This window comes from Punctularia strigosozonata (genome assembly GCF_000264995.1).
Source record: "Punctularia strigosozonata HHB-11173 SS5 unplaced genomic scaffold PUNSTscaffold_4, whole genome shotgun sequence".
Lineage (NCBI taxonomy): Eukaryota > Fungi > Basidiomycota > Agaricomycetes > Corticiales > Punctulariaceae > Punctularia > Punctularia strigosozonata.
This window is the reverse complement of record NW_006767436.1, coordinates 1731750-1747629: the sequence shown is the minus strand read 5'-3', so window position 1 is coordinate 1747629 and position 15880 is coordinate 1731750. Positions and strand designations below refer to the sequence as shown.

The window sequence follows — 15880 nt, the reverse complement described above, 5'->3', positions numbered from 1 at the left end:
CGCTGCATTTGTATTCCGATGGACTCTCGTACAGTCAAAAATCACATATCTAGTCCATATTGCACAGTAATGATAACACAAGATCGCTGATTAATTCGTTGAGGGCATTCCAGTAGTCAAACCTGCCGTGCGTCGTCGTGGAGCGCAGGCTTGCTCTCCTAAGTTCTCATCAACATGCAATGCATTCTGCTGGGACTAGCGGCTAACCGCATCGGGTTTCCCGTTCATTGATATGTTCTGCAATCTCAAGGCGATCTGCCTCATACGCTCTATCTCGCCGTTGTCGGGCCGCTGAGTCCAGAATCCCTGGCGAATATCAACTTCATGCATAAAGGCTGCAACGTCAGCTAGGGATGTCCCGAGATCCCGAAGGACCTGGAGCTGTTCACTACATACATATATTGAGTGTAGTGCCATGGGCGCGCCAGGAACGGGACTAACCGCTGATGTCGAGATTCTTCACGAAGACCTTCCAACTCGTCTCGGATGAGACGGTCTCGTGCAACGCTGGAGAGCTTCAGCTCGTCCGCCTGTCGTCTCAGTTTAGAAACCTCTCGCATAGCTTCTTCGAGCCGACTTTTCAGCCGGAGTTGCTCCTCCCGCCTGATAGCCGTCCCAAGGAGCTCTCCTTGTTCCCTCAGTTGGTGCTGAACGGCATCGGATAGCAGCGCTATTCTGTCGATACCCGAGCGCAGCTCTTGGAAATGCCGACGATGGAGCCGATAAGGTAGAAGAGCTATGGTCGCGGTGACGGACGCGAGGACGATGAGGGTAACTGCAGGAGAACGTCTCGGATGACTATCAGGAGAGTCTACGTGCTGTGATCCAACATCCGGGTCAAGCACAGCGGGTATAGGATCAGACAGTGGTATCTGAGCGCTAGCGTCCGTTGACATGCTCGATGTCTAAGTCAAGAGATACCGCGCGGCTGTATGCCCAGTTATCGGTCTCGGGCCGGAAGCTTAAGCCGTGCGACTACTTTAGTCTCCCGATAAAACGGACGTGCGTATGACCCTCGAGCTACTCACATAGCAGAGATGCCTGGACAGATTCTCGTAGGGACACTGATCGACGCACCAACTCACGATGCACTACGGGTACGCACGAACCATGTCTGCGTCGTAGGTCCTAATGGTCGCATCGCCGTCATCAAACCCGTGGACCCTGCCACCCATGACCCGGTGCAAACGGAAGAGGCGATACGTTCGAGCGTGCCGAAGGAGTACCAGGAGCTCCCGCTTTACTTAATGGGAGAGCACGAGTTCCTGTGTCCAGGGATGGTCGATTGTCACAATCATGCGCCGCAGGTACTTGAAACCAATGGTATCCGAATCCAATCAATGCTGATTAGTACGCATCGCATCTCAGTACCACCAGATCGGCACCGCGACCGACTACACGCTTTTCGACTGGTTATTCAACGTCACTTTTCCCAACGAGGCCAAATGCCAGGATCTCGTCTACGCCAAGGACCTGTACACTCGTCTTGTGCAACGTCTCCTCCGCAGCGGCACGACTTCCGCACAGTTCTTCGCTACAAACCACATAGCCCCTACCAAGTTATTGGTCGAAATTTGTGCAGCCCAGGGTCTACGGGGTTTCGTGGGGCTTGTCACCGCTGATCAACACTCTCCCGATTATTATGTGCAGACGACGGAGGAAGCATTGCGCCTAACCGAGGAGTTCATAACATGGACTCATGCGCACGAGTTTGGCAGGGAGAAACGGGGTCCGGAGGACGCGCTAGTGCACCCAGTCATCACGCCTCGCTTCGTACCGACCTGCTCGCTCGACCTACTCAACGGCCTCGGCGCCTTGATGAAGAAGTATGACGTGCGAGTCCAATCACACGCAGCAGAGACTGTAGACCAGGTTTTGCGCGTGAAGGAGATGCATCCTTCCATTGGCGGTGGGCGCGACGTCGCGATATTCGAGCAGGTCGGCCTGTTGGGATCCCGAACCACGCTCGCGCACTGCACGCATATGCGCGACTACGAGGTGCGCAAAATGGCTGCAGTCGGCAGCGCAGTCAGCGCGTGTCCCATCGCAAACATGATACATTCGCGCTCGGTGGTCCCGGTGCCGAGGTATAAGGCGCTGGGAGTGAAGTTGGGGCTCGGGACAGATATCGCCGGCGGATACTCAGCATCCATGCTGGGCCCTCTACGGACTGCGATCTTCGACGACCGCACAGACTCGTTCGTGAAGGTAGAGAGGGAAGACAAACCCCTTGACCAATACACGGATCCTGACCCAAAGACCGAATGGCCGGTCGGGCATGTTTGGGCCTATCATCTGGCAACAGTCGGCGGAGCCGAGGCGCTCGGGATCAGCGATCACAGCGGATCGCTGGACGTTGGAAAACATTTCGATGCCATCTTGGTGGACAACAATCGACCGGAAGAAAAGGGCGGTCAGGCGTTTGAATGGTGGCCTGGAGAAACGCCAGAGATCAGGTTCGAAAGATGGATCAACACAGGCGACGAGAGAAACGTAGCCCGAGTATGGGTTGCGGGTAGACTGGTTGTTGGTAGGTCGTAGTGGGCGGGAAGATCTCAGAACCTATCATAGGCGCTTTCGAGCATAAGATACGCATCCACAAAATCCATCGACAGATGTACAATTCCCAGGGGCCCAGTAGCATATAGGATGATATCGTCATGCATGTATTAGAATGCTCGTTTTGTCTCGAAGAACGACTACAAACAGGGTCAATGATGGGCCATCATAGGGGAACACGGACGCTGACCTTTAGGTAGTACACCTGCCAAGCTGCCACAGAGAACAGCACGACAGCTTGGAAAACGGACCACCATTTGACCCGGGCATTGGTAGATTCTGCCGTGTTTCTATGTCTCCGCTCGCGCACTACAATATATTCCTGCTCGTCCTTCACGGATTTGAGGCCATTTGCGAGATCACGAATTTCTCGCTCGATGGGAGCAACGGTGTCTGTAGATAAGATGAGCCTACGTGCAAGACATTTGATTGCAAGTGTACGTTCCTTCCTCGCCAACGTAGAGGACGCCGTGGACATTGAAGCTAACAAGTTTGTCCGCGATAGCACTCATTTGATTCGAGAAGCAGTATTCATGTCTCCCGTCCCTCTTCGCCGTGATGGAGGCTGAACCTGTTGACTGCTTGATCTGCTTGGCAAGCGCGTTCCCGGTCGGGTCGGTGAGCTAAGAGAGGTTAAGTATTATACAAGGCGAGCAAACGGCGGTATGATGGTACCCAGAAGTCAATATCAAGGTGACCTCCTCCTCCGACTTGATAGGTGACGGTCATCTATAAGAGTTGCATTGGCACCGTTTCCCCATCCACTAGACAGTTCGACATACCTTGTCGTTCACGTGAAGGTCTTCGAAGAAACATTCCTTCTTGGATGCGCCTACTTCAATGACATGAGCGCAGATGAGCGGCAAGGCTGCCAGCAGCAAGAGACAGAGGGTCGAGGGGTATATTCGTGCCATGACCGGTCGGATGAGCAGTTGCGCTTGGTCGAGACACGTCGAGCTGAATGTTCTTTGGCGGACCCCCACTGCTGTGGCTCTGCTCACCAGGGGTCCGATCATGGCGCGTCCTTTTCTGCACGTACCGACTTGATCTTGCACTTTTGCTCTCGAACATCGCAACGCCAAACATGTCCGAACCTGTATCTGACGCGCTTGCACCGAGGGTGAGTATGTTTGCATACATTGCCGTGCCGTTGCAGGCCTGGATCTCCCCGCAGCCTCCTACTTGCAATTCGCTGATGCTCACCTACTTCACGTCCGTTGCAGGAGGAGGAGACCGACGTACACTTCGAACCCGTCATCAAGCTCACCGAGCAAGTTGAGACGAAGACTTTTGAGGAGGATGAAGAGCCCATCTTCAAAATGTGCGTCGACTCCTTTCAACCCTCCGTTCATCGATCGCATCGCCATCCGTGCTGTTTCTGACAGGCACGCGATCGATGTTTCCGCGTCGGTGGTGGCAGCCCGCTCATATGTTCGACAGGCGCGCCAAGCTGTTCCGATTCGACACCGGCTCTTCCGAGTGGAAGGAACGCGGCACCGGCGATGTTCGTCTTCTTGAGCACAAAGAGACCAAGAAGATCCGTCTTGTGATGCGCCGCGATAAGACTCTGAAAGTCTGCGCTAACCACATCAGTCAGTGATCTGCAACGATCACCGCGTAGTCCGTATAGACTAATATGTGATTGTCGCCACAGTTTCGTCGGACATGCGCCTGCAACCGAACATCGGTTCAGACCGAAGCTGGGTCTGGAAGGTCGCCGCTGACTATGCAGAAACTCCCGCAACGTCAGAAACACTGGCAATCCGATTCGCGAACGCGGACAGTAAGTTAACCATTTCATCGCAACAACGCCGGTCATTAGACATGCCATGACGTGCTTGTTCAGACGCCGGCCAGTTCAAGACCGCGTTCGAGGACGCCCAGAAGAAGAACGCCGCCAACGCTGCCTCATCATCCGCCGAGAACCCTGAAGAAGCCACAGCGGAAGCCGCAGAAGCTAAGACCGAGGAGACCAAACCTGAGGAGGCCAAACCTGAGGACACGAAGTCCGAGGAGCCGGTTCCGGCCTCTGAAGAGAAGAAGGATGATGAGCCTCCGAAGGCAGAGTAGTCGTCGTTCCGGTCGGGATTTCGCGTGTTTCTTTGTTGATTTTGGATCACCCTCATACACCCCACCATGTAAACAATTGTCATCTGTAGTGGACTGAGAGGATGGGTAGATGTAGCAGTCCTGTGTTCCAGCTGTAATGTGTGTGTACAAGGTGAAGCCGCATACGATGGTCACGAATGCTTGCTGAACAACGAGCCAACACGGACCAAGGCCATCGCCTATCATGTCCGCGAACGCCCTTCGTCGTCTGCCCATGCGTTCCAAAACGAAGCGCCCTGTCCGCGAGTCCAATACCGTGGTCGACCTTCTCCTTTGACAACTTGATCTGTTATGAGGACGTATCGGACGTCCTTCGGGAGAATCAACGGGATGCAAGACACCGAGCAATGTTTGACCTACAGAACCTCTGCGACCTCGTAGTCAGCGGGTGAAGGCATTGGCGAGAGCAACGATAATCATACTTACGGCACCTCGTACATTGGCTCTAACAATAAGTTCTCCATGATGCCTCTCAGACCCCTCGCTCCACCACCTCTTTCTGCTGCTTTGCGGGATATCTCATCCAAGGCAGAGGAAGAAAATCGAATTTCGACGTCGGAGCATGCAAAAAGCGCAGTGTATTGAGAGACGAGAGAGCCCCGTACGTCAGTGAGAATGCGACGCAGGTCGGAGGGTGTCAACGGTGTAAGAGTCGCAATGCATGGTAACCGCGAGACAAATTCTGGGATGAAGCTGAACGAGGTCAGTTCACTGTACGAAGGACGTCACGATACCCAGCCGAAGTACCCAAATTGAATGAGATCTAAACGACGTTCAGTAAACGCATGTGTGTCTGTCGGTGTTCAACATGTACCTGAAGGCTCGACTTGGGCCAATGAAGTATTCTTCACCTTTTGGTTTCTGGTGAAGAAGGGCATGAACTCGTTGGTCCTGTCCTCCGATTCCGAGAGTGTCGCTGTGAACCCGATCGACTGCATTTTCGTTAGGTGGGGATGCTAGGATAAGGCGCTCGTTTGCGTACACCCTTATCTGTGCGCTTCTTGATTATTTTCTCGAGGCCAACAAAGGCGCCGCTGAGTATAAACAAAACGTTGGACGTGTCTATGTGATACGTATCGGGTTTTGCTACCAGATGTCAAGTGGTGAGCTTCGAACGTCAGGTCAGCAAAGAGAACTTGTGCGCAGCTCACTATTGCTTAATCCTATGCTGGGTCGAGGCCCGTTTAATGAACGCCCGTTGCTCTCGGTATTCGGCGAATTGCCCATGCTCTTAACGCCGGAGGTTGGCCCTTTGTTTTGCACGCTGACAATGGAGCCTTCCATCATCCGGAGAAGTGCTTGTTGCACACCCTCTCCGCCAACGTCCCGTGAACCCTCTAAGCCGCCAGATGATCCGGCCTTCCGACTGATTTTGTCCACCTGAGGAGGTTGTGATGAATTATTGAGCATTGCAGTTCATCGTGACTTGCCTCGTCTATGTACACTATACCTGTGCTGAAGAGACCGTTGAGCTGCTGGGGGAGAAACAGGACAGAATAGAACAAACCTGGCTCGTTGCGGATCCCAGTCGGCAGCTTGGAGCTAGTTAATGTTAGGAGTGACGATTCCATGATGCGAATATATCAACGTACTAAGCGAGTTATGCAGACATCGACATCGTCTCCAACGTCTAGGGCAAAGACGCTGAGACACGTCTAGCATTGTGGGCGCATGTACGTACAACCAGCCTGTTGATCCCCGGTCGGATTTAGTGACACGAGAACTGACAACATCTGTCATGAGCATACCTGGGTGAAAGATGTCGCATCGTTGATCGAGAAAGGCACATCCATGATACGGGCTAACGTCTTAGTTGGCAATGGCTCAGTACTTGTACACAAGTCCAACGCAGTGGCTGCACCTTAGCGAGTAAAGTCTTGCCTGTATTCCACGTAGATCAGCGTTGGGCAGGGCAGGAGATGAAACGAGACATGCCTGATCCGGTGGGACCACTGAGTATTTGTCAGCTGAGTTGGTGTATACTGTATTGCAGCATAATCTTACATGACTAGAACATTACTTTTCTCGAAAAGAGGGAGCCCAGAGTCGGAAAGATAGTGTTGTCTGCTACGTCTACGATATGGATGTGGATGTAGACATGCTGAGCTGATTCCGCTAGCGTCTATTCGCAGTAAACTGTTAGTAGTGCCGCTTGTGGAATGCCCATGTAACTGTTGGTGGGTACTGACTTTGCTCAGCAGTCGTAGCATCAACAAAGTCGTCCGTTAGAGCCCATTCTGCGCGTGAAGCTGAAAGGTTGGAGCGAACTCTGTTGTAATGGTTGAACATCCTTTACACGCCAGTAGTCAATCATGCATGTATACACAGAGCCGGGATTGCACATACGCGACCGAGAGTACCTGCACGGATGGTATTTTTATTCAGAGGCGCGCATGTTACCACATGCATGCATGGAAGAACCTTCTTCGCGTACTCCTGGCCAACGACATATTCATCCAGGTACTCTACAAGCTTAGTTTCGCAGTCAGACAGCAACTTGATATGTACGAGCGCCGAATGTGTGCGAACCTGGCGAGGTGTACTGAGTGCTGCGGGGGTACCTCCCAATAGCCTCTGCACATGAGCGTAATTGGGTTCAGATCGGAAACCTCTTGTGCACCTACACCGAGACAGACGTGCGATGACCTTGGTGGGCCTGACAGCCATAGACAAGGATAAGCGATTGCAGCCTCCCCCCGCCGCCGCCGTTGACATAGCCTGAGGGCGAACAAAGTGCCGGAGGCTGCGGGTAGGTAGTCGGCCTGAGCCGAGAGAGCTTCGCTGAGCACCGCCCGCAACCTGCGTAAGACTTAGTTTGTTACACTCGTGCATTGGAAGCCCTGCCTCGCAGCACTCAGACCCACTCTTTGCACCTCTTCGCTCTTCAGCATGCATCGAGACTCTCGGTCTCGATCGCCATATGGAAAGGATGGCGACCGAAGGAGTCGTTCTATGTCACCTCGACGCGACAAAAGCTCCGCCCGCGATGATGACGACCGTGACACCAAAAGACGAAGGAGCCGCAGCAAGGATAAAGAGGGCCACAGCTCACGTAGAAGGCGCCGTACACGTAGTCGCAGCCGAGACGATGAAAAGAAGGACAAGAAGTGAGTTATTATACACGCAGTCTACCCATGGCCCTAACTAATCACGCAGGCGCAAACGCGACAAGTCTGAGGAGCGCAAATTAAGGAAAGCAGAGAAGAAGCGCATGCGGGAAGAGGAGGAGGCTCGACAGATCGCCGAGTTGAGTGTCTACAGCGCGGCCGACAATCCCTTCCACGATGCAAACCTCGGGCAGCAGTTCCGCTGGCACAAGAAGACTGAGAAGGAGAAGAAATCGGGCTTGTCGCTTGCGGAGGCGCAACGCAAGGAGGCCTTGCGACGTCAGGAAGCGAAGGAGGAACTGGAGAGACTAAATAGACGCCGTGCGGAGAGAGAGGCAGAACAAAGGCTGAGGGAGGAAGAAGAAATCCGAATGCAGCGCTTGGCGGAGTCCGCGCAGATGGCGGAATGGACGGCGAAGGAGGGTGACTGGAAGCTTGAGCAAGAAAGGCGGCGGGCCGCCATTCGCATCAAAGAGAAGAGGGCGAAAGCCATCGATTTCTTAGCTCTGAATCTACAATACGCGAACCCTGGACAAGAAGAAGAGGAAAAGGACGAAGACGCTGGTCTGGAAATTGATCTGGATGAGCCGTACAATATCTTTGACGTGAGTCTTGTCGGAGTATCCAGCGTAGAAACGGTTATTTATCGTTTAAACCAGAACCTTACCCCTCAGGAGGTGGATGAATTGCACGACGATATCCAGAACTATCTTTCTTTGGAACATGCAGAGACTAACATCGACTTCTGGACTGTGGGTGAACTCGTCCCAATGTATGTCTGATCGTCTAACTCCCGCTACAGAATATGATGGTGGTTTGCAAAGACCGCATAGACCGTAACAAAGCCAACGAACGTATGGGAGTCGAGGCTGCGGCAGCTGTGGAGGCAGATATCAACAAGCTGCTCTCTGGGAAGTCCTATGAGCATTTGGTGGCACTACAGAAGTCTATCCAGAACAAATTGTCCAGCGGAGAACCAGTGGACGTTGATTATTGGGAGAACCTCTTGAAGAAGTTACTTGTGTGGAAAGCCAAAGCAAAGTTGAAATCCTTCCACGAAGTCGTCATACGCAACAGATTGGAATTACTACGGAAGAGGCAGAGGGACGAAGCCCTCCAAGCGCAGGAGGAGCTTCTGGCCGGTGTTGCGAAAGCAGTGCAAAGAGGCGAAGCTCGGCCTGAAATTGTCGAGCAGCCTGCGGAAGTGGAGACGTCGGCGACCGAACCCGCCGATACTTATGACCGAATTATGAGTCCCGAACCCATCGATATCAGGAAGTTAACTCATGAAGATCGCCAAGCACCCATTGTTACTGTCCTCGAAGACAAGAGAAATCTAGTCGGTGATAAATGCGACTCTGTTAGATGCTGACGCTGACATACTGCCTGCAGTTTGCACAGCGCCGTCAAGTGATTGCTTCCCGTTTTGTACCCAAGACTGAACCAGCGGCTGCGAAGGAGGAAGACGTACGGGCCCCGGCGAGTGTTCTGGATTCCATGGCTTCCGAAGCCATCTACCGCATGGACCTTGAGCAGGACTTGGACGAAGATGAGGAAGAAGAAATCTTCAATCTTGAAGAGAATATTGAATCCTCCACGTCTTATAACTGGGAAGATAAGTATCGGCCTAGAAAACCACGATACTTCAATCGCGTTCACACCGGATACGAATGGAACAAGTATAACCAAACGCACTATGAGTATGTGTATGCATATGCACTTCTCGCATCGGCTGTCTGAACTACTGAATAGCACGGATAACCCTCCCCCGAAGGTCGTTCAAGGCTACAAGGTAAAGCATGATTTTATTGTGCTGTGGGCAAAAGCTTATATGATGTGCCTAGTTCAACATATTTTACCCGGATCTCATTGATAAATCGAAAGCTCCCACATACAAAATCATCAAAGAGCCTGGGAATGAAGATACGGTCTTGCTTTACTTCAGTGCTGGCCCACCTTACGAGGATATAGCATTCAGAATAGTGAATCGCGAGTGGGAATATTCTCATAAGCGGTGCGTAGTTATCCGTCACGACCTTCAGCGGTCTGTTGAAGCGTGCATCGTAGCGGTTTCCGTAGTAGTTTCGATCGAGGTTGCCTGTCCTTATGGTTCAATTTCCGCCGGAATGTCAGTGTCTACACGCTTCGCCACGTATTTATACTCACTCGGCCATTTAGTTCTACCGCAAATAAAGCCGCCTTGAAATACCAAAACCTTCCTCTTCATGTATCATATGGCTTAGCTTGCACACTATGTAACGCAAACCATGGGTGGTACCAAATTTTTGCGAGTAAACTTGGTATCATCGTCGAAGACATATTCTGAGTTCACCAGTGTTCTATACTTGGCCGTTTCTGCACAGCAGCTTCGATATCTTGCTCCATATTGCGCGATTCGCTGTTACCAGACAACGCGAGGATTGGTCGGCAAACCGACCGTCCGAAGACCACATGTGCATCCGTTCGCAATCACGTGTCGTGCATATAAGGTGGCGTCACAGCGCTATACGGCTTTCATCAGAAAAGCGATTCCATGAGAAACGGGGGCTATGGCCGGGCTATGGTCCATGGCCACCGGCCCTAAGGCAGAGCATGTGACATCTTCCCCGCGCCCCGAGTCCACGTTGTCATGGCCCCGCCGTTCGCGACGCCTTTCTCGTTGGCCAACCCGCCGGCGCCAACCCGCCGGCGCCAACCCGCCAACCCGCCAACCCGCCACCCCGACACCATGCCACTCCGGGTGCGCGAACCGAGGACTGGCCGACTGCCCCTATGCTCCTGACTCTCTGGCTTCGCGGTCTGGGGCATCCTCCTACGATGTCAGCCATCGTCGACAACACCGAAGCCCCACCACTCCCAACACCCCGCATCTGCACGCCCTGCCGCAGTGTCCCGCCATCGTTGGTACGCAACTTCCGGCCACCACATCGTACGCGCATTTGGCGCTCCGCCTTCTCTAGCTGCGGCAGCGACCTGCGATGTTCCCGACTGTCAACAACGCCGAAGCCCCGCCACTCCCGGATGCCCCGCACCTCGAAGCCCCGCCACTGTTGACACAACGTTCTGGTCACCCGATCTCACGGCTCTCCCGATGCTCCGCCCTCCCCGTCACCATCTGGCGCCTTGTTAGCTTACTTCAACCTTTTGTCTTTGACTATCTCTCTCCTTACTCTCTCTCTTTACTACCGAATGCTGTTATTGTAATCAAACACAATAAATCCCCTCCTTGCAATCCTATAAAACACCAGTGTTGCCGTAAAGAATATGTCGTCTGTCTACCGAATGCTGTTATTGTAATCAAACACAATAAATCCCCTTCCTTTTTTTTTTTTTTTTTTTTTTTTGGTGGAGCGCTCCTGCGTAAGTACGTAGGGTGGTCGGCACTGGTAGTAGGTCACGCCTTTCCCAGTGGACCGCGCTAAAAGGTTCCGGGGGATCGCAACCCCAGAGATGTGTGTACCGCGAGGAAATGCGTTACGCACTGAGTGTGGGACTCGGACGGCATAGCTTATCGCATAGTGCATAGCATAGATTAGGATGTGTGCTCGGGAATCCTTGACTTACCTCTAGATCATCGACTGACTTACCTTCGACCCGAGCTTGTTGAGTTTTATTCTGGGTCCATACCCACTAAAACCCCGCACCAGCCCACCCAGTCGTCGGGTAGGAGGCTTTCGTTTTGCAGTGTTCCGGACCATGTCTCTAGGACTAGGTCAGTATTCACCGCTTTTGCGCCGAACTTAGCTTTGTCCGCCATGCGGCAGTCCATCTTAAGTCGGGCGTTCATGGTGGCTTTCCACCGGTTCCTTATTTCCTTTTGCGTCAGGGGTCGATTCCCATCTCTTATTACCCTCTGGCACCGTATCTTCCAAATTAGATGGGCTGATTCTGCGATTAGAATCCGATAGAGCCTTGTTTGGCCCCGTTTTATCTTGCCCTTGCTATCCTTGATCTCCGTGCACTGACTCCCGAGGATTGCGCCTATCAAGTGCGTTGGCATTTCTCTGTCTGGATTCTTCTTCCTCCATAAGTTTTTGGTAAGATCCCATATCTCTTCTTGTCCAGAAGCTTGGCATTCCGTCAGTATGTGATCCATTGTTTCGATCTTATCACAATGTGCACAGACGCTTCGTTCCCGTAGTTCAGCAGGACAGCTAGGGCGTAGCCACTTGTCCCCGAGCATATACGCATCGTGCATCGCCATCCAAAGGAAGTATCGTGTCTCTCTTGCCAGGTCTTTGTTCTGGATCGACTTCCAGATCCTGCCTGTTGAAGGGGACCGGTCGAAGTGCGATTCGATTGCGTCCCGTACGAGGTTCACGTTTCTCATTGCGCGATCTCGTACCCGGTACGTTTTCATTTTTATTTCCCTTATCGCCTGGTATGCTAACTTCTGCGTGATCTTAGAAAGTTTGGCTCCTGTCACTCGTAGGGTCGGTGTGATGTCCAGCGGCACGTCGTCGCTCACTAGTTTCCGGACCGCCTCTGCTGCCTTTCGGTCAGCACCTTCGTTCCTTTCATGCCCGTTGTGCCCTTTGATCCATTTTATGCTCGTACTGGAGGTCCGCATGCGGAGCGCTGCAACCGTTGCCTTTGCGATGTCGCGGTTTGCAGCTCCTATGTATCCTGTGTCCTCCCTTTTCTTGAGGTGAGTTATCGTTTCTCCGATGACATATTTGGAATCGGTTTCAATGTACAGCTCCTTTTCACGTGGGATTCTCTCCGCACATACTTTGATGGCGATCATTTCTCCGGTCTGGTTAGACTGGACCATGTGTTGCGGCAGTCGGACTGCGAAGTTCAATTCGTCACCTTCTGCTACGAAGCCTCCAGCCCCGGCACGCGCATTTGCGTCGCCGTTATTCTCGCATGAGCCGTCCGTCGCAATCACGACGTCGTTCCCTGCCGGGATAAGGTCGTTGCCTCCGTACTCAGGGAGGTCATTCGTGGTGGTTCCTTCGGTGAAGATGCGGAAGATTTCTCTCAGGTTGCCTCTCGTCGTCAGCCTGTGGTCGAAGTTCAGGCTGTCGTCTGGATTCTGCTCAATGATTTCTCCCGGTTCGTAGTCTTCTGGTTTCACTCCTCGCGGGTTCCATTTTGGTGGGAGGGTGTCGAGGAGTTCCTCTGCTTTGACATAGCATTTGTGGGGGTTCAAGCACCCGGTTTCTCGCATGGTTTTACAGGTGGTGCATTTGCAGTTTTTCCTTGGTTTGTGTTGGTTATTTTGGCGTTTATCGGCCATTATTTCAGTATCTCCCACAGTTCTGACTCCGTGTTTCGTTCTTAGGCATATGGCTGGTTTGGAACGTTCGAGCTTTCGGATACGTGGGTCTGCCTCACGGTGTCTCCATATTGGCATTTGGCGTATGATTTCCCTCGCAAATGCTATCCCTTCGGGTCGGACTCCGAATTCATTCGCGGTTGACCAGAGATCTCGTAGTCCCTGTGAGATGGGAATCGCGTGGCTCGTGCTCGTTTTCCACGATTGGAGGAAGATGTTGGCTTTGATGGTATTATCCAGGTTATGTTCCGTTTTGGGGGTTCTCGCCGCAAGGAGGGCGTCCGCGAAGGTCGCCCATAGCGGGCGTTCTGGCCCAAAGTCAAGGTACTCTTTCAAATTCATCACTTTGATTGCCTTATTTCTTGCACGTATGTCTAGGACGCTTTGGCCTCCAAGTTCGATTGGCGCAAGTAGTGTTTCTTCGGCGACGGCGGCGGACGATTTGTCTGCCCGCATGAACTTTGCGATTCTCCGGGCAATCCGGTCTTCGATGTGCCGTGGCATCCCTTGGACTGCGGTTAAGTATTGCGTCATACTACCTGCCGTGAGCATGACTATCAGCCGTCTTCCTAGAATTGTTGGGTGGGACCGTTCCCATCTTTCAAGGTTCGTGTCAATCTTGTCTATGACTGGTTTCCATGGGCCCTCTATCTCGAAACCATTACCGTACCACGCTCCTAGAAGGCGAATGCTTTCACCTTCTTCCACTATGTGGATGTTGTCGGCTATAGGTCTTACGCAGCCCTTGGTTTTCCTTCTCGCAACGAAGGCTTCACGATAGTCCGGGGTGCCGATCGGTAGGATTTCCGTTTTTTCTATGTTGAATTTCGCTTTTGATGCTATGCACCACTTATGGAGGATTTGTTGCAGATCTTCGAAGTTATCGAACTCAGACAGGAAGACTGTAGTATCGTCTGCGAACAGTCTGGAGATGAGTTTCTTTTCTGTGCCAGGGATCTTGAACCCGTTTAACTCTGATGATCGTAGCATTTCGGCGAGGGGTTCGATCGCGAGGTCAAAGAGGAGACATGAGAGCGGATCCCCTTGTCTGACCCCACGAGTTACATTGTAAGGTGAGCTTAGTATCCCATTGACCATGACTCTGGTCTGCGCATGGGCGTATAGGGACTTGATCGTTTTTATGAAAAGGTCCGGGACTTTGAACGCTTCAAGTGTCTTCCAGAGATAATCGTGAGCGATTTTGTCGTATGCTTTCTCTTGGTCCAGTGCCACTATCATGCCGTTTTCCTCCATTACTTCCGCATATTCCATTACCATTCTGGTGAGTTTTGTTTGGTCTGTGATTCGGCGTCCTGGGACAAATCCTGCCTGATCTGGGTGAATCAGGTCCGTTGCGACTTCCGCGAGCTTCAGGGTCAGGGCTTTTGTGAGTAGCTTGTAGTCGGTATTCAGGAGCGATATTGGACGGTAGTTGCTTATTTCGTTCCTGTCATTCTTCTTGTATAGCGGGCACATCCAAGCCTCCGCGAACTTAGTGCGAGGGTCAACACCGTGCAGTTGGATGTCGTTAAACGCGGCGGTCATTATCTTCACTATGTCGAAAGGTTTCCTGTCCTCATGACGTGAGTCCTCGATGCAGCGTGCGTGAAGGGTCTTCCAGAGTTCATAGGTCGCTCCATCGAGACCTGCTGCGCTTCCGTTTTTCGAGTGTTTCAGAGCGTCTGTAACCTCTTTCTCGGTTATCAGTCCATTTAGGGTCGCCCTTCCCCGATGATCTGGCTCAGTCTTTATCGATTGCAGGACCTCCTTGATTACACTCTCTCGGATCTCCGGGCTCACGGGGTTTTCTAAGCTTTGGAGCGAGTTGTGGTAGTCTCTCGCCAGCTCCGCCATTTTCCCGGAGTCTTTCTCATATTCTGCATCGCAGGGTTCTTGTGTTCTATTTTGTATTGGCTTGCGGAGTGCGTAAATCATGTCTCGTGGTTTCCTTTCCTTGTTCGTTTGGATCCAGTACTTGCTGATCGTTTCTCCTTCTAGACGTGCGCGTACTGCGACGGAATCTCTCGCCTTCCTATGCCGTTTCTTTTCCAGGTCTTCCAGCTTTTGCAGCAGGATTCCGGCTTCCCTCGTGCGTTCTTCCTCTTTCATGTCGCTATTAAGAACATTCTCAATGTCTTTCTCCAGCGCTTTCTGCGCTTCTATGATCCGGGGTACCGTTATTCGTTCCCGCTGTCTGGCTATTTTGAGGATCTCTTTTTTCATGTCGGCGAAGATTACCTGCGGGTTTTCATACCACGTTCGTCGTGAGTTTGTCACCTTCTCTAGTCGCTCTGTCGCTCGCATTCCTTCTTTGTATGCTAGTCTTGCAAACTCCCGGTCCTTCAGTACGTGTTGTGGTATAGACCACCTTCCGCGCCCGACTTCTGGACTTGATTCATCGGTGACCTGTACTGAAACCATCCTATGGTCTAGGTTTGGGATGCCTACTGTGGTTATCGCCCATTCTCTCGCCGTCTCTAGGATCTCGGGGGTCACGTAGATTCTGTCGATTCGTGACTGTGAGAGGGTTGACTTCTGGTAGAATGTGTATTCTTTTCTATCTGGGTACGTGCTCCTCCAACCGTCTACAAGTCGGAGTCGACTGGTCGTTTCATCAAGCTTTTCTACAGCCTGGTCCAAGTCGTGATGGGCCGGTAACCTGTCGATGTCGTCTTCCACCAGGTTGAAGTCCCCTCCAATCATGTTTGGTTTGGGCTCTCTCTGATTCATTGAATAGTGGCTATCGATGTCTATCCAGAATGCTAGGTTCTGTTGAGGGTCGTTCGGGGCGTAGACATTTAGTATAGTAAGTCTCTTTTTGTTA

At 52.2% G+C, this 15880-nt stretch overlaps 9 protein-coding genes across 9 annotated transcripts; 2 read left to right on the top strand and 7 right to left on the bottom strand.

Moving 5' to 3' along the window:
- Positions 1 to 116: 116 nt before the first annotated feature.
- PUNSTDRAFT_132874 (uncharacterized protein) lies at positions 117 to 896 on the bottom strand (the record flags this gene model as incomplete). Its single annotated transcript, XM_007382254.1, has 3 exons — positions 117 to 158; positions 208 to 388; positions 442 to 896. The coding sequence occupies 3 exons, from the start codon at positions 894 to 896 to the stop codon at positions 117 to 119; spliced, it is 678 nt and encodes a 225-aa protein (XP_007382316.1).
- A 141-nt stretch (positions 897 to 1037) lies between these two features.
- PUNSTDRAFT_65615 (Metallo-dependent hydrolase) lies at positions 1038 to 2541 on the top strand (the record flags this gene model as incomplete). Its single annotated transcript, XM_007382253.1, has 2 exons — positions 1038 to 1307; positions 1369 to 2541. The coding sequence occupies 2 exons, from the start codon at positions 1038 to 1040 to the stop codon at positions 2539 to 2541; spliced, it is 1443 nt and encodes a 480-aa protein (XP_007382315.1).
- Positions 2542 to 2669: 128 nt separating this feature from the next.
- PUNSTDRAFT_65283 (supernatant protein factor C-terminal domain-containing protein) lies at positions 2670 to 3473 on the bottom strand (the record flags this gene model as incomplete). Its single annotated transcript, XM_007382252.1, has 5 exons — positions 2670 to 2699; positions 2750 to 2969; positions 3001 to 3182; positions 3235 to 3288; positions 3342 to 3473. The coding sequence occupies 5 exons, from the start codon at positions 3471 to 3473 to the stop codon at positions 2670 to 2672; spliced, it is 618 nt and encodes a 205-aa protein (XP_007382314.1).
- A 136-nt stretch (positions 3474 to 3609) lies between these two features.
- Positions 3610 to 7425, bottom strand: PUNSTDRAFT_51367 (ClpX ATPase regulatory subunit). Its single transcript, XM_007382251.1, has 23 exons — positions 7198 to 7425; positions 7090 to 7140; positions 7015 to 7028; positions 6858 to 6958; positions 6673 to 6790; positions 6604 to 6620; positions 6530 to 6549; positions 6417 to 6476; positions 6350 to 6356; positions 6261 to 6298; positions 6176 to 6210; positions 6099 to 6123; positions 5820 to 6048; positions 5651 to 5754; positions 5483 to 5600; positions 5416 to 5431; positions 5095 to 5361; positions 5029 to 5035; positions 4406 to 4979; positions 4214 to 4342; positions 4000 to 4151; positions 3783 to 3880; positions 3610 to 3679 (listed from the first exon to the last, which is right to left on the bottom strand). The coding sequence occupies exons 1-19, from the start codon at positions 7333 to 7335 to the stop codon at positions 4851 to 4853; spliced, it is 1494 nt and encodes a 497-aa protein (XP_007382313.1). The 5' UTR covers positions 7336 to 7425; the 3' UTR covers positions 3610 to 3679; positions 3783 to 3880; positions 4000 to 4151; positions 4214 to 4342; positions 4406 to 4850.
- A 195-nt stretch (positions 7426 to 7620) lies between these two features.
- On the top strand, positions 7621 to 9968 carry PUNSTDRAFT_132869 (uncharacterized protein; the record flags this gene model as incomplete). The annotated part of the gene is made up of 9 exons (XM_007382250.1): positions 7621 to 7775; positions 7825 to 8380; positions 8435 to 8527; positions 8578 to 9114; positions 9168 to 9475; positions 9528 to 9567; positions 9620 to 9789; positions 9843 to 9903; positions 9954 to 9968. The coding sequence occupies 9 exons, from the start codon at positions 7621 to 7623 to the stop codon at positions 9966 to 9968; spliced, it is 1935 nt and encodes a 644-aa protein (XP_007382312.1).
- Positions 9969 to 11385: 1417 nt separating this feature from the next.
- PUNSTDRAFT_63757 (uncharacterized protein) lies at positions 11386 to 11775 on the bottom strand (the record flags this gene model as incomplete). The annotated part of the gene is made up of 1 exon (XM_007382249.1): positions 11386 to 11775. One exon carries the CDS (start codon positions 11773 to 11775, stop codon positions 11386 to 11388), a length of 390 nt encoding a protein of 129 aa, XP_007382311.1.
- A 15-nt stretch (positions 11776 to 11790) lies between these two features.
- On the bottom strand, positions 11791 to 12519 carry PUNSTDRAFT_30468 (uncharacterized protein; the record flags this gene model as incomplete). Its single annotated transcript, XM_007382248.1, has 1 exon — positions 11791 to 12519. A coding segment is annotated over one exon (729 nt), but the record flags the coding sequence as incomplete, so codon positions are not given.
- A 183-nt stretch (positions 12520 to 12702) lies between these two features.
- Positions 12703 to 13017, bottom strand: PUNSTDRAFT_63914 (uncharacterized protein; the record flags this gene model as incomplete). Its single annotated transcript, XM_007382247.1, has 1 exon — positions 12703 to 13017. A coding segment is annotated over one exon (315 nt), but the record flags the coding sequence as incomplete, so codon positions are not given.
- Positions 13018 to 13509: 492 nt separating this feature from the next.
- On the bottom strand, positions 13510 to 14046 carry PUNSTDRAFT_33031 (uncharacterized protein; the record flags this gene model as incomplete). Its single annotated transcript, XM_007382246.1, has 1 exon — positions 13510 to 14046. A coding segment is annotated over one exon (537 nt), but the record flags the coding sequence as incomplete, so codon positions are not given.
- Positions 14047 to 15880: the final 1834 nt, after the last annotated feature.

Bases quoted from the DNA above. Each gene is read 5' to 3' on its own strand.
- PUNSTDRAFT_51367 (XM_007382251.1), bottom strand. From the start codon at position 7,335: ATGGCTGTCAGGCCCACCAAGGTCATCGCACGTCTGTCTCGGTGTAGG. The intron at 6,124-6,175 runs GTTTGTTCTATT...CGGTCTCTTCAG, and splicing joins TGGGATCCGCAACGAGCCAG to CACAGGTATAGTGTACATAG. The intron at 5,755-5,819 runs GTGAGCTGCGCA...GACATCTGGTAG, and splicing joins CAGCATAGGATTAAGCAATA to CAAAACCCGATACGTATCAC.